At 38.6% G+C, this 12,438-nt stretch overlaps 1 protein-coding gene across 9 annotated transcripts in view; it reads right to left on the reverse strand.

Moving 5' to 3' along the window:
- Nucleotides 1-3,274: 3,274 nt before the first annotated feature.
- The window catches only part of NFIB (nuclear factor I B), a 235,712-nt gene continuing 226,548 nt past the window's right edge, over nt 3,275-12,438 (reverse strand). For 8 of the 9 annotated variants that reach the window (XM_027105870.1, XM_027105874.1, XM_027105880.1 and 5 more), the window contains one exon: nt 3,275-9,791. In XM_027105870.1, the coding sequence (XP_026961671.1) occupies nt 9,662-9,791 (130 nt within the window). In that variant the 3' untranslated portion in view covers nt 3,275-9,661. The remainder of the gene's footprint in view (nt 9,792-12,438) is intronic. The other variant, XM_027105879.1, reaches the window with a different exon arrangement.

Genomic DNA, 12,438 nt, shown 5'->3' on the forward strand with positions numbered 1-12,438 from the left:
CCGCGTACTCCTACTTCTGCACATTCTTGAAATTCCAGTTTACATTTAGTTTTGCCTGGAATATTATTTAAGTATTCTGGACATTTTGGTTTAGTATTGCAAACATTAGGTTGTTCGTGTATTTGTGTTTTTACAAATTAGACAAGGAACCGCAGTATAAATGGATTTGGGGCTGAAATTTCTTTTAAAATATTTTCATTTGAATTTCTCATCATAATGAAGTTCCATCAGTGCCCCTCCTCTTATATGTTTCTCTGGATAGGTGTAAAGCCACTTTATTTTTGTACTAACAAAGAGAATTTTGATTCTGGAATAGTAAAAATGTGAGAAACAGTAATTGGGAAAAACATATATGATCAGGACAGGGTGGATTTGACTCACCTTCTAAGTCTCTCTTTCTGAGGAAAGTGTCTTTTCCCTGTGTACCATGAAAGGTACTGGGCGGCTGCTGGAGGGTGCTGGGCATGGATCCAGGGCAGCCCTGGGCTCATTTACATCCACGGTCACACTAAAGGGGGTGGGGAAAGCGCTGAGGGGGCTTCTGGGAGACAGAACAGCCCCCAGCTATTGTTGTTAAATGTGGACACACCCTTCAGGTTGCCAATCCCCACGGTCCCCATTTGTTAACTCTGCCTGTTAACCCAGTTATGCTACCTGCCCTGCCCCCCTGCCCTCAAGCTGTGACCATGTGCATTTTTGACCCCCGCAGCAATAAATTGCACGCCGCAAAGACTTCTTCGTATAATCCACCCAGAGAGGAATCATTTATTGTTAAAAAATAACAGTGGTGAGAACTTCTTGGAAAATGCAAGTTTCCCACCTCTACTCTGCCCTCCATCTATCCTTCAGGCCCTTATGTGGACTACTTTGGTCACATTAAAATCCAGTAGCCCAGAGTACCCCAGAGGGGCGCATTTTGTTGACATGGAGGAAAGGACCATTTTAGAATAAGAGACACCATGAGGATCACTGAAGTTTCCAACCCTGAACAGAAAGAGCAATTTTGGACAACCCAAGGATAGTTTGGGGGCATTTGGGACTGGGTGAGCAGGGAGTGAAGGGAGAACGAAGAAGAGGGGAATTCCACAGAGGGAGGTGGCCTGGAAGCAAAGAACAGAACGTTTGCTTCCTTTCCTGTGGGAGCAGCTACGCTGTCCTGTAAAGACTTTGTGGGGCTCCTCTGTATGAAGTCTGGAAAGCTGCATATCTCAGGCTTATCCAATCTCTCCCAGCCCATTGCAGATTTCACCTCCTTATCCAGTCCCCACCTTAAGAGGAAAGAATGGAGTGTCATGTGAGCGGAGCACAGATGCCAGCTGTGAGCTTGTCCAAGGAGGGAAGAGAGTCAGATGCTGCACTCTTGCCTGGGGCTTCCTCAGCCCACAAGGTCCTCCGTTCAGTTCTCGTGACTTTTCTCTATTTGAGAAAACTTCTATTCCTTGCAAATTCTTGTGTCTCCTATAAAATAAAGCTACTTAGAAAATTAACAGACTTAAGAAATCAATGCTTTTCTTCCCTCACAAAGAAAGGAAAGTATTGACATCACCTGAAGGGAACTTCTAGAAGCTAAGGTCAGGTCATTTACAGACGCGCAGTTTCCATTCAAGAAATGGTCTCTTGGAAGGACTCTGTTGGAATATGTATCAGTAGAGACTTGCTGGCTGCCACAGAATTAAAACTAAAAGGGAAAGAAGTAATGTTCTCCAACCAGTAGCAATTCAATTATTTCAATAACACACAACACAAACACACACACACACATGCAAAACCAATTGCTAATGAAAATAATTCACATCTTCATGTCCTCACTCTAAAAGAAACGAATCCATTCATTTCTGACTAATGTGTCACACTGCCCAATGATGAAGCCAATAATAGTAATGATAATAGTAATAATAAGTAACACATTTCCAGCACTGAAAGAGCTTTACACGCACAATCTCATTCATTCTCTCAACAGCCTAATGAGACACTCTCACTAATTTTACAGACAAGGGAACTGAGGCAAAGAAAGTTTATGTAACTGTCTATACAGCTGGCCAGTCCCAGCATTTGGAAGCAGCCAGTTTAACTCTAGAGCAGGGACTTGAAGTAACTGTTGTGTACACTTCCTCACTGCTGTCTCTCTTCTATCCCCAAATCTTGATCGATGCCAACAAAGCCAAACATTTTTATCAGGGCAAAAAGTCGCTCTATACGTAAAAATTTTATTTCAATTATAATATTCTTAAAACTACTTCCCAGGACATTTCTTAATCTTCTAAAAAATCCAATTACCATCTCGTCTTGGAGCCGTCCAGGATTCTCCATTTTTTTTTTCAGTAGATAGCGGTCAACTGATTTGCATGCAACTCTACACACAGCATTGTAAACCCACTGTATCAGGGCGGTTTGGGGAGGTGAAAGGGACCCGAGTCATGAATTAAGAGGTGGTGGGATCAGGCAGTTGGATCCGTTTCAGCAAGTCTTTGATTGGGATGGTCAAATTCCAGGCATTTTTATCTCTTTTCAATGAAGCTTGCATTAGTTTTGCTTCATTTGTGCACATCACTCAGATGGATCGCAAAACCCTTTAAGCTCATTCCTTTTCAATTAGCTATTTTTGAACTCCAGCTGACTCCGTTCAGAATTGCTGTATTCAAGGAGTCTGGATTTGGGACCCCATCCTCAGTTTCAGCTCGCGTCCCACCTCCCTGTGCATAAGGAACATCGACCCTGCTCGCACTGAAAAGTAGCACCGCTTCTGGGAAACCTAAGATGCTTCTCCTTTTCAGGCATCGGGAGAAAGAAATTCTTCTCCTCCAGTACTCACAAAACCACTAAACCCACAGCCACAGGGTGGCCCCAGGACTTACCTTTTCTGTTGAGTGTGTGTGTTTGAGGCCCTTGTGGTTTTTCAGTCGAGGAGACCACAGTCCAGTCATCCCGAGCACACGTTACATCTTCACCTCATTGCTGAAAGGCCTTTCTCAGAGAGTGGGGGGCTGAAATTCTAGATCTGCACTTGCATTTCTACTGTCATTGTTTAGAGAGTTTGGGAGGACGATACGTAGTAGGAACTGCAAGAAGGGTTTAAACATACACACGTGCCCAGTGCAATTGGAAGTACCGAACTGAAATAGTAACCATCCCAGATGCTAAGAAATTAAACCCATGCTACAAAATTCCCAGATGGAAGGACCAAGATCCACTTCCAAGATATACTGACCCCAACGCTAACGTAGGAAGAGCGGCGGGAAGAGGTGGAGGAGGAAAATAAAACATGAGGCCAGAGTCTGTAGCATAGCTCATTTTATTGTTTAAACAGTTTTTGCATAGGAAATATATCTGCTTCCAGTAATTGACTGCAGTATGAGCAGCTGCTAGCAGTATAGGCTGGATATAACAGTAACAATCACATTAAGTCAAGCTTGATTTACACCAGTTTAAAACTTGTGGCAATTGAGTTCATTTGCAACCCACAAAAAGTACCCAAAGAACATTATCCTCCAACCGGGCACAATAAAACCTTCGCTAACATTCTGGCCCAGTCTGGGGCTGATCCCAGAGGTCTGAACGCCAGAAATTAAGTAACTGTCATATAATACATCCTACTGCTAAAGGTTTGTTACACGGAGATTGTGCATGTGCCTCCTTTTTGAAAAAATTTAATTAAAATACAAGGTTCTGTATTTATGGCCCATGAGGACAAAAATGCCAAAAGTTTTAAAATGGATCAACCCTGGTGTGTAGCTAGCAAGCAATAACTGACTACTCGTCACCTACAGTTGTACTAAATGTATCTAAAGAAACACACAGTCCTACAAAAGTTGTTCTCAGAGAAATATCATTGAGGTGAGGGCACCTCTTCCCAGGATGCTAAAAGTTCTATGTGATATAAGCACAAATTAACAGCTTGATGAAGACATAATCTAATGCAGCTTTGAGAAGCCTATGCCTGGGATGGAGTTACCCCTCACATTCTACAATGTTGTAGAGATTTTTTTTTTTTTCCAAGAAAATGTCATTTGAAACATATTTACAACTGAACTCAACAGAGACTGTGAAATTGAACAGGCACTGCTCATTTGTTTGAGTTTTTTGGTAAACATTTTGCTGGTTTTTTTTTTTGTTTGTTTCTTTCTCGTTTTGCATCAACTTTTTTTCAGTCCATGCAACTTCAATGCCCTCGATGAAGAATGCATAATAAGCCATACTTCTTAAAAAAAAAAAAAAAGACTTCCTTCTGCATAAAGAGATATATTTGCCACATCAGTCCCTGTAGCACAGTTTTCAAAACCATTCTGTCAAAAATACAGTAATACAAGACTGGCTTTAGTGTCACCAGCTCACACTGCCTTGTGTGTACGTAGGCCACCATTTGTTACTGGTACTGTATCATGCAATAAAAGTTATCAGAGGCTGGGGCTGGCGTGCTCATAGGCTAGTGGCACTGAAGCGTTTTCACAATCTCAACAATTTGAATTGCAACACACAGATATTTCTAAAGAGTCTTAACTAGTGAACCCTTTTATTATTAAAAAAAAAACAAAAAAAACAAAACTACTTACAACCATCGAAGAAAGAATTGCAACAACAACAAAAAAATGTAAAAATTGACCGTCTCCAACTTGTCCCCTTTGACTATATGAACAATGTCACCAACAGATCTGTGGCACGGACACAGTACAAAGAGTTGTCATGGCAATGAGTTTGGCTGATGCAAAGGTCATTGTGCAGGGTCAAAGGGCAAAAATCAGTGGTCCATGTTACCCCCCAACTGCAGTGCTCCACCCCACCCACACAATTTTTAAGGAATTAGAAAAAAACAGGGGAACTACCAGAAAGTGCAAAATATGAAGAAGGCAGCTTTCAGCTCCTTCAGCATGGAGTAGAACATTCAATTTTGAGCTTTTACAGTTGGACTTGAATAGCCTGCACATTTAAGAAAAAAAAAGTTTGCAATAGAAACCCAATTTTTTAAAGTCCAGGAAGCATGCAGCTGGTTAATGTTAACCAAAGACCTTGACAGGAACATGTAAACTATACTGAATGTCATGCTTGGGGCCTATCTGCCAGCAATATTGTAGAGTTGTTTCATTACAAATGAATACTGTACACTGAATATGGGATAACTTTCTGCAGCCTTCGTTTCACACGGTACATAGAGTTTGAATCTAGGTAAAGAACACATGTCCTGGTGTCACACCGCTGAAGATGTCCCTGTGCAATCTCTTTTGTTGAGTCCTTATGAAGCTACAAGTCACAAATCCAAGATTCTGCTCCCTGAGGACACGTTATGTGAGACATAGCACGGTTTTGTCATTTTCTGCCTATCCTGAATGCTCTGTGAAACAACCTTAAATACCATCACGTAACAATCACAAAAACTTTTGCTAAAGGCCGTATATACTAATAAAAAGACAGTGGTGCTTCCGACATTCTGAAATGCTCTGAAAACCAACTTTTCCAATACTAAATACAACAAAATAACCTTCATAAAATATAACTTTTCTCCATTTACACTTTTTTAAAGGATTAGTATCCTATGCTTTTCAAGCACAGGAATCTGTGAAATAACTCCTAACATGGACAGATTTTTTTTTTTTTTTAATACATAACTTAAGAGCCTGGAGAGTTTTAACTCAAGTCCAGTCTCCAAACAAGGAATATTCTTGTTTACTTTAAAAATGGAAACAACATATAGTTCCATTATAATTGTTAAAAAGTTAGCTTTACAAACATGGGAATTTTAATTTAAAAAAAAATTCTTAACAAAACTATACAGTGTACAAATTACTGTCTACAAGGTAGGCGGTTCATGAAGAAGACCTTTCGCTCTTCTTGCTACTCGCAGCTTCACAGATTCATTCACATATTTTTTTTTAATGGAGCTGCCCACCCGAACATTACCCCATAACTATATTGCTATAATTAAGATTTTTGCCATGTCTTTATGTACAGTCTCCTTCACTGCCTTTTTCTTTTTTCTCCTTAGACAAGCCTCAAACGCTCATGTCACTCCAGAGGAAACACTTCAGAGGCACTGTGAGGGGTGGGCTGCAAAGCAACGCAGGGAAAGCTGAACAGTGCCGCGGAGCCGGGGCTGGAGACGCCACCCCCTACTGATGCCCTTGGGTGACCTTCACCATCCTGTAGCTCTGCAGTTCTGGGGAGGGGAGGGGCGTGCAAGACCTGCAAGGGGGGGGGGCCCTTAGTCACAAGATACTTCCTGGTAAAAAGAGGAGGAGGCCGAAATGGATTTGAGATTATATAGAGAGTAGTATCTTTTTAAGAGTTTTATCTCAAAAGGAAAGGAGAAAAAAAAATGATTAAAAAAAAAAAAAAGCAACACTTGAACTAGGCCTTTGTATTCAAGAGGCAGGCAGGAATACCCACAGTGTGTAACTTATTTAGCTAGAGCTGCTCATTCACTGGCAAAAAAAAAGAGAGCGACTCTGCTCTTAAAAAAATACTGCGTGTCCTGTGAGGTTGATTTGTTCACCTACTAGGTTGAAGAGCTTGGCTGAGATGATCTGTTTTCCACCAGGGCAAGTCATCACAGAAATGACTGGACTTCCTTTTGAACTTGCGCTCCTGCTGTGCTTTTCAGCATTGGGGCTATCAAACTGAATGGGCTAATCAAACACAATTCTCAGGCCCATAAGCATTGTTCTGAAGTATTCATTATTAAATGATATGCTGTGAGAACAATAGACAGTTTATTTTATTAGGCCATGGCCTGGGGGAAGGGGGTCGGGGGCTCCTCAGGACAGCCCACCGTGTGTCACTAATTCTAAAAGATTTTCCCCCTGGTAATGAATTCCCTCAATGGGACTGGGTGGGGCGGGGGGGGGGGGCGAGGGCAGTGGGGCAGAGTAAAGTAGAACCAGCCTCCATTCACCCTCTAGCCCTCCGGGGAAATTAAATCCAATATATACTTGAGGTACCATCCCTCAAAAAAGAAATCCCATCAGCATCTAATGGGCTTAATTCATCCACAGGAAAATTCATTTCTAAAAATTCTCTATTTCCCTTCTAGTCTGGTTCTCTGTTTAAAAAGGGCAGGTAGAATGAAAACTTAACAAGACTTATTATTTTTGTTCCTTAAAAACTGAACTTTGATTTTAATCTAGAAGTCCTAATACATGTAATAGCCCTCTGTTCAATCTCCTGGATATTAAAAAAAATTTGTAAGCGCACTACCGTCCGTTTGAAGTAGTGAGTCCCAGGTAAATCACAGACTAACATTCATGAAATGAAGAAATGGGGAAGGAAAGTGGTGGGGAAAGGATGCGGGAGCACCCCCTCCAGCAGGATGGCATAGTTTAGAGGAGAAAGTATGCTCAGCCCCGAAGTTGAAACATCTGCTAGATGTACTTTTCAACGACTATCTTTGCTAACTATGAGACAGGCTCACTCTCCACTGTGGATCCGGAACTTTCAAGAAAAACGACCACGCCCCCCCTAAAAAAGATAAGACCGTTTGTTTTAAGCCAAGTCTGCCTCCAGGTGAATTGGTTGTGTTTGCTTGCTCTTACTCTGTTGCTATGAAAAGCAGAAAGGAGTTCCGCTTGCACCCCAGGTGGGGAGTTTGAGAGGGAAACCTGTGAAGTTGAAGTTTCTCACAGTAGGCAGAACAGTCGCTGTGCAGCCCAGGCCCATCTCAGGGTGCACTGCTTCACAGCTACACTGTAAAGTGTTAAAAATCCTCCCACCCACCCCAGAATATATATATATGTATATTAAAAAAAATCCCCTGTCCATCTCTCAGTACACAAAAGGACCTCATCACACTGCAAAAATAGCAGTACCCACTTTGGTCAATTAAAACAAACAAACAAAAAAAAAGCATACATTATTTTTTTTTTTAAATCTGTGTACTTACCTATAATAACCAATACAGCTAAAAGCACTACCTACATAGGCAAAACTTGGTATTGCATAATTCGTATAAATTTGAAATCCCTCCCCCCCAAATATTAATTGGAAGATGAAAAACATGAAAGGTTAATAGAAAAAACACCAAAATACTGAAAATATTGCTGGTCGATTACAATTTTTAAGCGGCAACTATACACAGCCATGATATGCTTTATAAATGTGAGATAAAGGTATAACTGTCTAAAAAATCCATGATGTCACACATTTTTCTTCGTCTGGAGTACAAAATATTTTGTCATAAAAATGGTAAAGATTTAAAATGATAATAAATGCAGCAAAACAAGTGTAGTGATGTCACTTTTTTGTGTTTTTTTGTGTTTTTTTTGTTTTTTAGATTTCAAGGCAAGGCACGTAATGTGGACATTATATCTTCGTGCAAATTAGGATTACTGGAAAGAGTATTTTTAATTAAAATTTTAAGAGACATAGAGGCAAAAATGTGTCTGCCCATGCACACCACAGATCTGTCAATACAAGAAATTTGTTGAACAAGGCTAATGTCTGAAAGCACCATGCAAGTATTCAGCACCCTGATTACATTTGTTTTCTCAAGAGTGCATTTTTATATCCTACACCCTGGCGTTCCCAGTTTGTAAACTGTAAGCTTTACCCTTGTGACATGGATTTGCCTGCCTCTTTGTCTCTAGAATGCAGATTTTATAGAACCTTTTGTACACCCTATGGGTTCTTGATGCAACCAGTAATTTTAAATAAATAAATTCTACCTCCAAGGAGGCTGCAGCTAAACCAACATAAGTGCTGTGTTTTCATTAATTTTTTTTTCCCTCAAGCACATGATTTGTCTTGATTTAATGCCTTTTTACTGCCCTCAAAAACTGAGGGGAAAATAAATTCGTTCAAAATTATTTTAAATTCTTTTTAATCCCCTCAATTTAGAGTCCAAGGGCTGAAGGACTTATAATCATGATTCCCCTTTAGATATAAATTTATAAATTGCACTTGCCTCTGTTAAGTGTTTCTTTTGTGGGGAAACTATTATATTAATTTTTACTGTTGCATGCAGAGATAACACTTCACCTACATAGAGGCATTTCTTCCATAGAGCCTTTGTGTTCAAACTGTTTTTTTTTCCTTTTTTCTTTTTCTTTTTTTTTCTTTTTTTCTTTTTTTTTTTCTTTTTTTTTTTAAGATTTCAAACTGGGTTACACACTGGAAAAGGCTGGGTTAAGGGCCAAAATTTAATAAATCTGTACTGATAACTAAAGGCTACAGAGATTTCATATATATTTTTTTTAACTTTTAGAAATCAGAGTGCTTATAAAATGGCTGGCTCATGGCTCTGTCACCCAGCACTTCTGATGCCGCCTCCTAGCCTTAGTTGGTGAGATAACCAGGAATAGTGATTCCATGCGTAAACAACAAGAATACTAAACCAATAAAACTAGCTTATCATGCAAATATTAAGGCATCTAGAAAGTCAGTTAAAATATATTGTCATAGAGACAGAACATCTATTTCCCAGCGGACTTCATGTAACAAAGGCTACTTTGCAGGGGCTGCGATCTACCATCAGTGAAATATCATCGACCCTTTTTATGTCATTACAGTTTCAACCTTAAGGGAATTAGTGATTGTAAGTGCTGCGATTGCTGGTCTATTATCTTCTTTCTTCAGTTTCTTTCCTTTCTCCCTTTTTGTTTGTTTTGTTTTGTCCAGTCTTCTCTTTTCCTTTTTTTTTTTTTAATTTCTTAAACTAGTGTTGTATTTCATGTTTCCCTCAGTTGCTTGTTTCTGCTTGAAGGAAAGGTTCTCCGATTATGTTCAAACCGTAATTTTGGACATTTGCCGGTAGGATGGGTGTCCTATTTGATACTTGGAAAGGAACCAAGCTAGCCCAGGTACCAGGACTGTTGGCAGGAGAGGGGCAGGAGGGAAGGAAGAGAAAAAGAAAAAATACAACGTTACTCTACAGCAATATTAGAAATATAAATTCCATAGGCATCAAATTACTACAATAGCTTTTTTCCAAATTGCAGTTTAATATGAGATACATGTGCTAAATTATAAACATTATACGTATGTAAGCTACATGGTCTATTTCTTTCACGGATGGTAAGACTAATTGTGAAAAAAACTCGAGTAAGACTCATCCATAGTTATTAAACTCTGATTGAGGATACTCTTCCTAAAATACTTGGTCTACTTTGATGTAAATATAATATGATTTTTTGTCAAAAAAAAAAAAAAGAGAAAGAAAAGAGCAAATCTACAACAGTGCCAACATACTTTGCAAGCAATACTCTGATCTTGTTTTAATTCACCAGCAATTGTGATGTATTTCAATTTTTTACCTGCCTATCGGTTGAATAAAATTGAAAGCCATAATGAAAGAGATTTTTTTTTCCCTTCACAATAAGAGAAAATACATTTTTCGGAAGGCCAGTGCATAATGTGTAGTTGGAAGCTGACACCAGAAGCCAGGGCATCCCCTGTCCCTCCGCATCAGTCATGTCTCCACAGCCCAGCTGCTGTGAGTTTGGGAGTCTGGAGAGCAGCCTGGGAGAAGCCCCACAGGGAGGGAGTAAGCAGAGGAGGGGCTTGCCCCTCTCCAACCAACTCTAATTTCACCGATGTTGTATTTGGGGCTGTATAAAACAAAAACAGTTCAAGAAACAGTTCTCTAATTGCTACTGGCATAATCTCTCATTAAACAAGTATCATACAGAGGAAAATAACACGACACCTACGTGTCACAAAACAACCCCATAACATACATTCTGGGTATACCTAATCAGATGCATTATTTGTTTCAACATTCAACTAGGAACTAATGTCAGCTAAGTAACAGCTGCATAAATAATCATGAAACAAGAAAACATCCAACTGACAATTCCATACCCAGTTTTGTCATCGTCTGGCATGGAAATACAACTTCAATGTTTTAAATTTAATTTATCCTTTAAATTTAATTTATATCCTTTTCTTTACTTTTGGAGTCATGAGGTGAGATGGATTCTACTATGGTAGGTATCAAGCTAGACACCCTCATTTTTTCATATTTAAATTCCAAAGGTACAAAAACCTTTATGGAATATTACCTTGAAGGAACAATTTTCCTACCTACTCCCTCTACCCACCAAAAAGAAAAAGCTTGGATTAAAAAAAAAAAAGAACTTGATATGTAACTTTTTACTCTCATGACACTTTTAAACAAATAAAGAGGCTTATTATTACGTCTAGGTACATATTTCTGAGTTAATATTTTAACAGAAAAATATTCACAATGACCTTTTATGCTAAAGGGATTTTGTGATTAGAGTATGAGATCCATAATAACAAAGTCCATTTCTCTTTCTGTTCTCCATCTAATATAGTAACTGGTACATGGTAGGTGCTCAGTAAATTTTTGGACTAATAGGCAAATCAATTAAATATTCCAAATCACACCCAACTATATATTTTTTAAAACTGTTGCTCATAATCACATAATTTCACGAGTACATTGCAATTTGGCCCCTATAATAAGAAACTAGGCATCTCTGAACTTAAAATTAGAGATGTTTAGTATTAACAAAAATTAACTATGCAGGAAAAATCGTATAATAGTTGAAACAAAAAATTCAAATAAAAAGATATGTCATTATAGGATAAAAAATCATAATTCTACAGAATAAAAAGTTGTTACTGAAACCTTTTCTAAGAGACTTAACTGTTTTCACATATTTCTCTCTTCCCACACACATCTTCAACAATTATTTCTGCATTTTGCACCACTGATTGGGCCACTGATTGGGAAGAGTGTTACATGATGCATCATGAAACATTTTCCCTCCACTGTCCTACTGCACTTGATTACATAGTACTTCTATATAGCACTACCTCATATCATAATTATCTGTATCTATGATTATCTTACTTACTGAAAGGTAAGATCTCTAAAGAAAATGACCTTATCTTATCAATCCTTATTGCTGGCCATAGCTGATGCTAATTATTTCTCAACAAATAAATGACAAAACTGGATCTCCATTATTTTTAACCTAAAGCAGGAAGCATGTATACAAAACAAAAAGACTAGCTCAAATTGATAATCCTTGACAGTAAAAGAAAATGTCAACGACAAGTAAATAACTTTGCAAAATTAACGAGTCCCAAATTAAATGGGCTCTAGGAAGTCATTTAGAAACTGCATATTTTAGGAAAATAAAGTGTATTTTAATGCTTGAAAATAGATGTGACTCCTTAAATGGAGAAGTCTACTGATCAATGGCAGAAAAGACAGGAATTCAGGGTTTATTTTGCAATAGCTTTCTTACTCAGTTCTTTAGAAGAGACATGTATTGTTAGTTTATGGAAAATCCTTGATAAAAATACATAGATGCTAGTGACTAACAGGACTCTTACTGCAGAAGAGCTAACAAATTCAATTTAGATGTTTATTTAAATCTTTCAAACCTCCCATGCTACATTATGACCACGTCAAAATTGTAGTGTGTGATATATTTGTCAATACTGTTTATGAACCTTTGGGGGAAAATAAATCTCAGACATTAA

Source organism: Aethalodelphis obliquidens, unplaced genomic scaffold, assembly GCF_003676395.1.
Source record: "Aethalodelphis obliquidens isolate GAN/ISIS:26980383/991018 unplaced genomic scaffold, ASM367639v1 scaffold7, whole genome shotgun sequence".
NCBI lineage: Eukaryota > Metazoa > Chordata > Mammalia > Artiodactyla > Delphinidae > Aethalodelphis > Aethalodelphis obliquidens.